At 34.3% G+C, this 13,639-nt stretch overlaps 1 protein-coding gene across 5 annotated transcripts in view; it reads right to left on the bottom strand.

Annotated features, from left to right (window-relative positions):
- The window catches only part of LOC106792237 (protein FAM214A), a 58,216-nt gene continuing 44,577 nt past the window's right edge, over window positions 1–13,639 (bottom strand). For 3 of the 5 annotated variants that reach the window (XM_014758498.1, XM_014758500.1, XM_014758499.1), the window contains 8 exons: window positions 9,282–9,496; window positions 6,643–6,863; window positions 6,284–6,506; window positions 5,254–5,434; window positions 2,347–5,122; window positions 1,919–2,240; window positions 1,566–1,765; window positions 2–1,303 (listed from right to left, as the gene is read on the bottom strand). In XM_014758498.1, the coding sequence (XP_014613984.1) occupies window positions 1,135–1,303; window positions 1,566–1,765; window positions 1,919–2,240; window positions 2,347–5,122; window positions 5,254–5,434; window positions 6,284–6,506; window positions 6,643–6,863; window positions 9,282–9,494 (4,305 nt within the window). In that variant the 5' untranslated portion in view covers window positions 9,495–9,496 and the 3' untranslated portion in view covers window positions 2–1,134. Of the gene's footprint in view, window positions 1,304–1,565; window positions 1,766–1,918; window positions 2,241–2,346; window positions 5,123–5,253; window positions 5,435–6,283; window positions 6,507–6,642; window positions 6,864–9,281; window positions 9,497–10,776; window positions 11,194–13,639 lie in introns of those variants that run through there. The other 2 variants (XM_014758497.1, XM_014758496.1) reach the window with 2 other exon arrangements.

The raw sequence follows: 13,639 nt of genomic DNA, 5'->3' as shown, positions 1-13,639 counted from the left end.
TTTATTTTGTTTTTCTTTTTTATTTCGAAAGAACACAGTAGTATCACAAATTTTATAACTTTCTACCATAATATATGTATATATAAATATATATATATATATACTAGATTAAAAATATCTCAACGAGAGGTCCGATATTTTGATATTTCCCATTTATTTATTTAATTTCTTTTTTTTTTTTTTATCACTCGTTTCTTTCTCGTTTATTAGGGTTAACTACTACACACAGAGATGGCAGTATTATCCCATTTAAAAAATCTTAGTTGACTTTACAATATTAGACTATATTTACAGAGATTAATTGAAAGAATGAGAGACACATTTCCAAGGAGATCATATAGCTTGCGACAAATTTCGATGTCATAAAGAATTAAATAAAAATGTAATTGCTTCTTTTAACCATATCTTCATTTTTCGCAATAGTTACAAACGTTTAATCAACAAAATAAGGATGAAACGTAACAACAACACGATAGAGAAAAATGTATGTATTGTTTTTCGAACGAAAACAAAAACCGATCGTTTGAAAGATTCGCAAACTAAAATAAGATACGACTTGGACGAAATATAATTGTTATCCAATTAAATTAAATATCAAGAAAAATAAAATGAAAGAAGACAAATGAATCTTTCATATATCTATATATATATATGACAGATGTAACTTAACATGTAGAAGAACACATACCACCTTTCTAAACCCAAAATTAGATAAACAAAAATGAATAAACAACGTAGAAGAAACTAATCGCAAGCTAATGCTACTAAGCACATCCCACGTCATAAATATATTTTAAAACATACCATAATCAGAGAGAGCAAAGATCATATGAGTGATCAATTATTCCCATAACTTTCAAACTGATTATTATTATCGTCTCCCTTTAGTGTACCAACGTCAAATTTATTTTTTTCTTTTCTTTTCCGATACGTTATCCCTCTTTCTTGTTTGTATGTGTGTTGTGTGTATTATAAAAAAAAAAAAAGAAAAATAAAAAAAAAAAATATTTTTTCTTTTTCTTCTTCTTCTTCTTCTTCTGTTCGCATACACAATACGACGAATCAAACCTCGACATGAAGGGGACTAGGTGGGCGGAGCGATCGGCAGCAACCCCATGGAAAGAGCCACGTGGCTCAGCACCTTGGTGAAAATTTTGGATTTGTAGGGCCATGAATATAACTTCTAAGTTCCTTTGGTGGTTCTGATCCAAAATCTGATGCTGTATCTACATCGGATTTGCGACAAATGATCATACGTATGTCTGTATGTAGATAAATCTTTCCTGATTTACCAGACATGAATCTGGAAGAAAAATAAATAAATTATTATTGATATTAGAAAATATATGTGTGGATAGGAATAGAAGAGATAAAATTTCGGAATACCGATTATATGCGTTCCAATTAAAAATTTCGCATATCGTATACGGTTTATCTAAAATCACGCAATCCTAACGCGTATGATTTGTAATAGTATTCTTACTTATAGACTGGAAATTTAGGCAAAGAACGCTCTATAATGGTAGGTATGTCGATGAGAAAAGAAAATAATGCGTATTATGTACCTAAGGTGTACGAGGTAGCGTAAAGTTTTATCCCGTAAAGTTCTTTGACGTAAAAAAGTATGAGATCGTGGCGGCATGTCGGAAAGATCATACAGAACTACGAACATCTTGACGACTGTACCCAATGGATTGAGTAGGGTTACTTGAATGGTACCGCTTCTGGGTACCTGATAACCTTTCTTTCCTAGATTAATATGAGCCTATAATAAAAAGGAAAGAGCAGTGTAAGCTGGAATAGCTTTTGTGGGAAAAGAAAAAACAAATAAGAAAAAAAAAAAGAAAAAAAAAAAAAAAAAAAAAAAAACGTCCAAGACAATAGATAATTGAAAGTGGAAAAGAATGGACGGACGTACGAGGTACGGTGTAGAGACTTTGTCATTGTCTCCGAGAGTATAGAAGAACACAGTAACTGGAAGCTTTCGATGTTTAGGACAGAAGGAACCACTCGCACCGAGTTCCGCTGTGAACCCGTGAACAGTCGATACTGGTTCGAGTCTCCCGTTTAAAGCTGATTCCTCGAAGCTGCCCAATAGGGCATGACTCTGTGGCCTGTTTCGTGAGGTCGAACGTCTTCTCGGGGGTTCTTCGCCTTCGCAAGTATTCTCTGTTTCTCGATCAGTTTCCTCCAACGAAACCGCACCTGGACTTGGTGGCGTGTTCAGTTCAAACAGCGCGCTTGTTTGAGAAAAAATTAAAATATCGTTAAAGGATTATTAAATAGAAACAAATCTTTGAATTGATTATCATAAATGATAGTAGTAAACAGTTAGTAATCATGTACCTTCTTTTCGAGGAAACGGAATTTAAGCTACTGTCGTAGTCGAAACAGCAGCTACCTCTTCTCAATGGCGCGGGACTCGAGGTTAAAGGTAATCCAGTCCTACTATGGAATACCATCGACGCTGCATTCTCTAAAGACCTTCGAAACCTTTCTTGTTCGATTGCCGAAGGAACCGCTTTGTCAATATTCTCATCCTCCTCGATATTGCTACTTAAACCAGCAACTTTCTGATTGTTAGTTCGTATTTTGGAAGACGAGAAACTGCTTTGCAACGACGAGATTGGCGTTAAGCTGCTGATATTTTTAACCGCGGATGGAACAGGATCTTTATTATGTGCTTTATTATCTCGATTAGTTTGATCTTCGCGTTCATCTTTATCCTCCACGGTAGTTTGATTTGTACTGTACAGCCTGTTCACGTTTATACGATGATCCTCCGTGTAATTTGTACTATGAATCCTTGAGTTTTGATGTGCGCCATTTGTACTAGAATCTAAAGACATAGGTTCCGCCGATCGTTCATCGTTCTTTCTTTCTGTCTCATCGTGAAAATTCGTAAAATCTATCTTTCTCTTGACCTTGACCTCTCTCAAATTACATGTCGTATTATCCACCGAATTACCGGTTTGGGCGTTATTGGAAGATAAATTTAAATTTACACCGTTCATCAAACGTTGCGAAGAATTTCGCAAGTATTGCTGCTGAAAATGATCTTCCGTCGCAGTGCATACTTTCTTCTCTTGTTCCTTTTTAAATAGCTGACGAAAACGATTGAATTTTTTGTTCAATGCCAATGGTAAAGACTTGTCGTCTTCGTTAGGTACAATTCTCGAATCGTGTTCAAGTTTTTCGATCGAATTTGGCTGCTCGAACCGTGAATTAGTTTCATTATCAACTTTTGAATTTACCACAGCACTTTGAGATCTGGTCCCGTTACATATATCCGTTAAACCTTTCCGATCTCTGCTAGTTCGCAATATGGCCCCCAATAATACATCTGCCTTGTTCGATACACTTTGCAAACAATCGACCGTATTACCACCACCGCCAACACGTTTGTCCGTTACGCAAGATTTATCGCTTTTCGATTCATCGTTGACATAATTACCAAGTTTGTCTTTCCTCTCGTGAATTGGATTGTATATATTCTTACTGCCATAAACACGATCTAACGCGACGTTTTTATCGGCCAATCGATGCTCATTTTTCTTGCAATATCCATGATTGCAATTTTCGCAAGATTTAGTCCGTGCATCAACGTGATTGACAACGAGATATTCGTTCGAATCCATATTGGTGGGAAATTTAACCGCAGTTTTTTCAAACGAGCCATCCTCCACAGATTTTTCATATCTATCGCGTCTTTTGATAGTTTTCAAAGGAGTCCTTTTACGTCCGGATGGTGTCCTGGCTCTTAACACGGCCAAAACCTCGTCGAATTCGCGCTGGCTTAGTTCCAAATTGCAGTTTTTAAACTTGACCTCGTTGTCATGATGATCCTGAGATTTCAAGTTCGTGTCTTTGGCTTTACCATTTTCAACGTAACTGTTGTTGGCCGAAACACCAAGAACACGACTTGGTACTCTGCTAAACCAATCCAGTATACCACCTTCCTCTCTGGATTTATCCTTATCGCATTGTTGTCCTTCGGGAAAAGACAATTTAGACATCATTTGATTTAAATCTTTATTAGGTTTTCCACGATTTTTCGGATTATCATCGATTCTAAAAGAAGTTTCCTTACCATCGCCATATCCAAAGCCGTTTATCAAGGATTTCGGTCGAGTTTGGTGTACCGTACAAGGTGATTCAAAGGTATCGTGTTTGGGTTTCAAATAGGAGTTTTCTAACGTCGACGGTCCTGGATTGGATTCGTGAAAAGGGGTAGCTCGTTTGAAGGGATCTATCACAGGTGGTGTAGGAACGGAATACATCCTCGATGAGGAGGATGATCCATTGAAACGTCCTTCCTTTGGTCCTCGCAAACTTTGAAAGCCGCATTTCCCATTGGCGCCGCTATTGTTCCAGGATTCAACGAATGACCACGGTAAGGAAGAATTAAATGGTATTAGGTTATCGAAGAGACCGTTCTTTTCCATCGATTTATTTTCAGCCGGTGTACTAGCGCAATTGATGTTTTTACGAAAGCCACCGCTGGTACCACCACCGTTTCCACCATTTCCACTATCACCACCACCACCACCACCGCCGCCACATCCTTTCTCCGAACGTCGTGTTTTCTCTTCGGTAACTAGCTCGCACGATTTCGCTTCGGCACTGTTCATGCGTTCACTATTGTCGAGTGTACGCTTGTAACGTTTCTCAACGTTACCATCTCGTTCTTCGATACTCAATTGTGCTTTAAAGCAACGCTCGAGATTGTCGGAATTAAGATTATTGCGACTCCTAAGGGTATTATCTTCAAAACGATTATGATGATGTCCGTTTGTAAACTTTATACCAGAAACTCCACGATTATTTAAAATCTCCGATGACGATCTGGGATAACTGCTCGAGCTCGAATTAGTAACGGAACGATCGTTATCCCTTTGCTGTTCTCTAACAATTGATTCACGAACAGCCGGCAGTGGCATAGCCTGTAACGTTACGCAGGAATTGATATCCGGTGGACCGCAAGGAAGGGATCTACGACGTTTTCTCTCGCCTATAGGCCTAGCAATCGATGGGGAAGGTGGTGAAACGTCTTCCTCTTCGCAACGACAATGATGTTTTCCTGGCTTGTTGCACGGTGTTTGTAGCCTATCATCCAGCAATACTGTTTCAACATATACCATAAATATTTACATATTATTTATCGTCTCATTCACAAAGATTCTAAAAATATCATTGAGAAAATAATAGAAAAAAGATAAGCATATTAAATCATCTAATCTTATCTGCGCTTACCCGGCATGACAAGATTGTCGGTATTTTGCGAAGAATTGGTCGAGTTTACCGACACGGGAATCGTTTTGGTTGGAGTCAGGGCCCTAGCAACATTGGTCTCCTCATCTTTTTCTTTTATTGGATGTAACGGGCAGCTAAGTATTGGCACCTCTTCCATTCGTGGCAATGCCCAAACAGTGACCTAATATTGACATCAGAAATTCTCTTTAGGTTCACTAAATGCATTCACAGTGCTCGTACAAGATTGGGTAGTCAGTGATTCATCTGCCGGTTAAAAGTAGGTATGGTTAGTGTCCTCGGGCACTAAAATAGAAGTGAGGAAGGTAGTACGGTTCGTTTACGAGAGAACCACCATGCGGATGTACAGGGTGATACGATGATATCTTTATCAAGTAGAAGCCTGGGTCCGAGGGGGTCGATGATTGTGATTAACAACAATGATCGATTTACCGAAAGGACGATACGTTTTCTATGTAGACACTAAGACAGGGAAAGAGAGAGAGAGAGAGAGAGAAAGAGAACAACGGTAACAACATCAAATTGCATCGAACACCCTGTATATATCGCGGATGGTTCAATGGACGCTGTGTGATCTCGCTCTTTGAAGAGATACGCGAGAAATAACAGATTACTTCCGACGCTCTTGTTATATATGCGTACGTATGTACATATACTAGGTATATATGTGTAATAACACGTAGAAAACATTATATACGAGAGACGTCTGCCTATAAGGATCTCAAATGCAGACGTTCACTCGAATTCTAACGAGTAAAGTGTCTTCTTCTTCTTCTTCTTCTTCTTCTGCTTTTTCATCTTCTTTTTGGAGATACGATAGATATGTATTACAAACAAATCGTGCAATCCAAATACACACATATGGTTCATGTTTGTAGGATGGACTATATATTCGAAGAGAATAATAAAAGATTCGAGCTAAAATAATGTGTTCTCTAATAATTTTCATAAAAAAAAAAAAATTCAAACGAAAAATAAAGTAGCCGCAACATAATGGCAAATAATTTCTTACCTTGATGGAACTTCCATCGCCGTTACCGGCAAGTGGAAAGGTATGTTCAACCGGTGAATCATTAAATTTCCTTAGATTATCCTCGTTGTGCGGTACGACCCTGGTTGTCACATAATTCGGTTCTATTCCGTTACTCCTGGACCACCAGGCGGCAACTTGACTAAAGTGTAATCTAGAACGGACTGCTTGATAAAGTCCTTGGAAATTCATCGTTTCCGGGCTCCTGTAGAACGTGGTATCGTCATTATTCGTCGTATCCAAAGGAATAATCATTTGACTAAATATACGAATTTATATATATATACATATATATGAATATATGAATATAGGATATAAGTATCGGTTTACAATAAACTTACTTGCTTGGTATAACGCAGATGCACCAATACTCCAACAAAAGTTCGGAAGTTTGTTGCCATGGTGAGATGGATAAGGACGGTACAGGGCAGATCGGGTGCTTGCTGGTGGCTTTTGCTAAGCCACATTGACAATTGCTGCAGAGTAGTACTTCAACGCATAGAAACGATCCGATCGCGGTCCGATCAGCGAGTTCTCGAACTAGGACAAGGTACCGGTCGCACTATATGTACCGATAATAGAAATCATATCCATTAGAATGAAATAGAAATAGAAACAGTTTTTTTTACAAATATTTATATATTATATATATACACACACATTACAAATCTAGATAATTTACATATGTGTAAGTTTAAATCCATAGTCGAGTTTATCGATATCGATATCGATATCGGTGGTTAAGAAGAGACCAGATTATTCGTTCCCGATCCCGAAAGTTAGCGAATTAAATTTGATCCTTAGGAAGAGAGATCCAATTACAACACAACCTATGGCTATCGAATTCGATATCCCAAAAATTCTTTCGATCTCTTTCTATAAACATTAGAGAAAGAGAGAGAGAGAGAGACTTTCGAATAATAATATTACTTTTTTTTGTGTTTTTTTTTAACCAGAAAACCACCACCATTCTTCTACCAGCAATAATACTATATAACACGCGATCTATCTGTGTTCTATGTTTTTCCACGTAATATAAGTTAAACTATCTCGTGTACTATGAAAACCATACCCGCAGATCAGAGGAGAAGAGAGAGACACGTGTGGTCTCTGACAATGAGAGAAATGCGTGTTGTGAATCATGAGTCATACCTTCACGTGTATCTTACAAGAAGGTAGTACGATTCATCGTCTCGCGTGACCCGTCTTTTCCTGGAATCGTACTTTACAATCGTACAACGTGCAAATGTACAACATCTGTTCTATCTTAGAAATGCGAATTGTAGAAATTGCTTTTAATGATCAATCTAATCGAATGATCTATTCAAGATTCTTCGTTACAGAAAATAAATGGCTATGTATATATATATATTTATATGCTTGTTATTAGTTCATTAAATCGATTAATTGCACGAAACAAAAAGTAGATAGAAAAAAATTGATAAAGTAATTATACATCGTCTCATCATTCACATTTTATTATCGATCTTTTATAAAAATTGATCTCATTATAACGTTGTGACTTAATTATTAAGTCAATTTATTTGTAATATATCAAATTAAGTATCGATCAAGCGGTTTGTTAATAACATTTGTAAACACTTTAAAAGTTAAATTAATCACTACGGTCTATGATCATTTAACATATTAGGTCTACAACTTTACTTCCGTCGTTTTTTCCTATAGAATTTTTTAGCGGTTAGTAGTGGCCGAAATAAATAGATCATAGACCTCATACAATAAGCTTGAACATCTGTAAACATAATTCCATTGAGACATTAGTCGATTTATGTTTCATCTAAATGTTATTCTCAATAAAAATGTTAGTTTACGAGCCAAATTATCGTCATTTGTGAGAAGCTTGAATTTTTGACTTCAATATGTAGAAATTTGCGGCTGAGACTCATGGAATGCTCTCAAATACTCATAATGAGATCCCTATTAGGGTAAGAATATGTAGTGAATGGTTTCAATGTTTCAAGAACAGTGATTTTCATGTCGAAAACTGGCATAGTGGTGGAAGAATGGAAGTTTTCGATAATGCAGAAATTGGAGATATTATTTAATGAAGACTTGTGTCAACAATCACTGGAAATCGTTATCGAATGCAATTAATGCGTTTGTGTTGAGCATTGAAAGACAAACGGCCGAAATACAACGAGAGACACGATCAAGTGATTTTGCAGCATGACAATTCTCGACCCCATATTTCTGAAGTGGTTAAAACATACTTGGATACGTTTAAATGGGAATACCTACCCCTACCCCACTGTATTCTCAAAACGTTGCTCATTCTGATTATTATTTGTTTCGATCAATACTACAAAATCTGGCTGACCAGCACTTTCGATATTATAAGGAAGTAGAAAATTTCATTGATTCGTGGATTACTTAAAAAGATGAACAGTTTTTTCAACGTGGAATTCATACGCTGTTCAAAAGATAATTATAATAACATAATAGATTAATATAATTTGAAATAATAATTTAATTAGATATTATATATATATTATTAATATAATATGAAGAATTAATAGATAATGATCCTTTATTTATAAATATTAATCGTCTACCTACACATTCATAATTTGGAAAAAGAGTGACCAGCGATGAACAATACTTTGAATCATAAACGTATAACCAAATCCTTACAATAAAGCCTCGAATTTAGGAAAAAAAAATTGTCGGAAGCAAAGTTGTAGACCTAATAAATATATTTAAGTGATTCTTTATCTTGAGTTCGATAAGTGGTAGTATTTTACTCAATAGAATATAAAAATATGAATGACAAATTTGATGATAATTTTTGATATTCATTTCAATATCGAATCGTAATATTATGCGTTTATTATAAATTGAAATAAAGATTAATTCGTATACCATTTTCTATTATCCGCAATGTTTCTTTGTTTCTTTTTAAACGAATTGATGAAAAATCAATGAACTCTGAAATTGGTTTTATTATTTTTTATCAACATACCAAATAATTGTCCTCTTCGCAAACGTGGTTGTTCGGGAAAGGTTGCATAGGCGGTGCACAATGCGGGCCCTCTTTGTACCCACGAGGGGGTCCCTGAATTCTCCCTTCGCACACAAGGACTCCAAGAGCTCGGAACATACTAAGTATACCGCCTCGACTACCAACCCCATTTGGGCTGGGAGTGCTCCCTGTCACCGCACCTAGGCAGTGCATTCCTATAACAAAGTCAAATGCAAATAAATTAATAAATAAACTTTATATAAAGTAATCGTATTTATAAATATATAAAAAAGATTTCACAAAAATTATGGATCAACTGAAATGTGAAGTAATAAGGGAAATTAATTTTACTAACAAATGTGTTTATATATTTTTATTTTCTTTACTATATTCTATATTGACGTGTTAGAATATTTTTGATAAATATAATTTTGATTAAAATAATTTCATATAAAAAAAGCATTTTACTTTCGTGTACACATATTTCTTTCAATTGAGAAAACAAATGATTCAGATAATTATTGTAAATGATTTTAGAAATAAGGTTTCTTTATTTCTTTTTTTTTCTATTAGAAATAATCTATTTAATAGCAACATTTAGTTTGATCCATGATTTTAGATACACCTCCCGTATACATCAACGTATAATGTTGATTACATTACAATATTGCAAACGATCTGTATTAAATATCAAAGTGAAACCTTGGAAAAAGATATTTCCCGATCGCGAGGAATCTTTTCTCAGTTGGTATAATAAACTCGAAGTAAGAAAATAATATCGGCTAAATTCGTTTTAACGATCGACCGACACGAGTTAGAGAAGAGGTGAAATTGGCACGAGACCAAAGGGCTTCTCTTCAGTTTTTCTCGCAAGGTCGACTATTCGAAGACAAAGAGACCAATGATTCCCGTTGCTTGGTATTCGATATATCTAAAACTAACGCATAAATGAGTAATTTTATATATATAGAATAAAACGCGTTATTCTCGTTATCTTAAATATATTCGATTAAATGATTAAAAACATTAACTAACATTATAACGAAAATAAAGTATAAAACAGTTGTTGAGGCTTTTAAATAATAACGACCAAACTAACGAAGTTTTAGATGTATTGTGTTTTAGAATATTATAAAAAGAAATATGTTGAAATTAAATAAAAAAGACGCTGAACTTTGACGATTAAGTTGCTGAAGAAGTCCCAATAAAGGGACGAAACGTCCAACTAAATCAAACATAGTTCTACTTCTTTCATGTCCAAGTTCCCTGTGAAATTTCATCATTAAAAATTGTAATTTTTGGACGAGAGAAATACTAAATAAATAAAGTATAACTTTCTCAATGAATTTCACGATTAATCAACAAACGACATATTTTCTTCAAAAGATGAAAGTTAATTACACGGATTATAAAAAAAACTTCGATAATATCTAAAGAACTTTTTTTTTTCTTTTCTTAAAGATCGTAGTAATTGGAAGTATTCAATCTTGTGCACCTTCGAACTTTCCAATCCCATGGTGGAAGCAATTCGACATACAGCTTAACAGGATTGCCGACATTTTAACGATTCGCTCTCTTGAACAAATTGAAATCACCTTCTTTCGTTCATTATCATTTTTTGTCATGACTTGTTAATCTCAGATCGAATTATTTATATATCTAATTCATCTTCATCTTCATTTTCATCTTCATTTTTATCTTCGTCTTCATCTTCGTCTTCATTTTCCTCTTTTTCTTTTTCTTCGCCGTTGTCGTAGTCTTCTTCGAAAGGAGAATTTACAAATGTATGTCATTCGTGAGAGTAAATCGTGTTGGTCGTCGAATTAGCATTACTAATATAACTTCGTTCCATTTCATATATGTATGTTGTGTGTGTATGTATGTATGGTACGGTAAATGAATCAAAGATTCCAACCGGATCATAGTTTTAAACTTTTCTCTTATTTCCACTGATGGGAGGATTCAATGAACGAGATAAGAAATTCGAAGGAAAGATTAGTATCTATCTATCTATCTATCTCTATCTCATTCATTTTGGAAAAATGAATGGGAAAGATCGGTATAAGATATTAAATTAGAAAAGTTGATTATTTCATTATATATTTGTTTTATAAATAAATCAGGGAGTTTGAGTCATTTTTCTATGAACACTTCCTCACACTTGTCTAATACTATCAAAGAGTAGTTTTTTTTCCGAATGGGTCACTCATCCATTTTATTAACCGTGCTCACGTAACTTGACTTTAATGATTTAAAGGGAACTAGTAATTTAACGTAGTTAAGTCACATTAACTTTATTATAAATGTATATATATATATATATTTTATTTTATTTTATTTTATTTTCATATATCATAAAGATATTAGAATTATTTAAATAAATAAATATTTTCGATAAAAAGTAATCGTTTATTTATATTAATATTACAAAAATATATATATATATGAATACTAGTACGTGTTATTTATTTTAACGTGGTTTGCGTAAAATAACAAATTGGGGTCAAGAAAATGCGAGAACGCGTTCGTGTACCAATTATATGCAACATATTCTCTCTTTCTCTTTCTTTTACAAACTATACTTGACTTTTGTTAAGGGTAAGAAAAAAGAGAAGCGTAAAATACGGAAGAGGAAGAAGAACTTTGGATGCTGGGCTCGTTAGCAAAGTCAATGACCGAGAAAAGCCGTCGACTTTATCTCTCTTCATTCTTTCTTTATCGCAAGAATGAACACACTTTCACGGCAAATGTTGTTGATGATCGGTAAAAATGTTCTTTCAATAAAAAATCAAAATCAAAATCAAAATCTGTTTGTTCGTGATCGATAGATAGATCGTTCAATTCATTTCTTTATTTATGTCCCCCTATAATTTTTGATTATTTTAATGTTATACGATAAAATAATCCTTCTTACTTTTACTTTATTCGATTCGCGTATTTCACAATGATTATTATTTCTATCACGGATGATTTTTTTATTCATAATACTTTTTATCGTATATGTTACACATGGGCATTGTATATACAAATTGTTAACACTTGAAAACAAAATCAATATCGTCAATATTTTATTTATTAACAGTATCAATTTAGTCAATATTTTTTTCCGACATGGAGCCCAAAAAAAAAAACTTGATTCTGTTTTTGAAAACTAACAGACTCTTCATCTATTAAATTAAATGCAAATATTTCGTATACGAATTCTCTCCCCACTTATAAAATTACACGTACAAAAATATATTCGAAATATATACGTATCAAACAAAAACAAAAAAAAAACAAAAAAATGATTAAAAAATTTCATTTAAATATTTTTCTGCTACTTGAAAACAAAGAAATATTATCTACTATAATATATTACACGTAACAATTTTCGCACTTAGAAAATCACATACGAAAGAAAAAAAAAAAGAAAAAGAAAATTATTCGTATAAAACAAAAAGGGTTAATTTCATTAAACACACAAGGTGGCCACAAAAATAAATGAATCTTTTGTTATAATAAAATAAACAAAGAGAAAGATAGAAGGATGAGTGGGCATGTGTAAGGGGTGGCGAGATGGGGATGGTTGTAACAGGAAAAGTCAGAAAAGATTAGAACGGTTTTGTTTTTAAAGTTGTTAAACGATTTATACGAAGAAACGCGAATAAAAGTCAACAAGAGGCCTATGGTTCCGGCTCGCGCGAACTCAACGAGGAATTTGAATAAAGAACGACGCTGCATAAGGTTCTTATACGGTCCCTGGTGTAAAAGGGGGAAGCCAGAGGAGGGAGGGAGGGAGGGAGGAGGGTTGGTTGGTTGGTTGGAGGGTAGTTGGAGGGTAACCGGAGGAAGGGTGCTACTCTATACTATCCTCTTTCTTTCTCTTTCTCTTTCTCTTTCTTTTTCTTTTTCTATCTAGTGAAGTGTTGTTCCCCAACGAGAGTATACGAGAAGAGGGTGATCGTACGTGCGTGTCATGCGCAAAACTTTGAAATCCTCTCTTCGATAGTATCCCTCAGGAACACCACTCCTCTCTCTCTCTCTCTCTTTCTCTTTGGTGTTAGAGAGGAACGACCCAAACGAATAATAATTAACGTGTAAAGAGGCGATAATTGAATAAACACGAAGCAATACCACACCTAGGATCGATTACTAATGGACAATAATGTTTTTTAACGTGTTGTTGTTGTTGTTGTTCATGGACGAATGTAAAAAATAATTATTAATATATTTTATATCGATTTATTATATATACAAATTGATATATAATTAATTATTTTATAATTAATTTTTATATCGAGTTATATATATATATATAAAATATACAAGTGTACATTTTATTTGATTATAACGATAATTATGAAACTGGATTAATA

Source organism: Polistes canadensis, unplaced genomic scaffold, assembly GCF_001313835.1.
Source record: "Polistes canadensis isolate GaletaPanama2010 unplaced genomic scaffold, ASM131383v1 scaffold_396, whole genome shotgun sequence".
Lineage (NCBI taxonomy): Eukaryota > Metazoa > Arthropoda > Insecta > Hymenoptera > Vespidae > Polistes > Polistes canadensis.
This window is presented reverse-complemented; position numbering and strand designations above follow the sequence as displayed.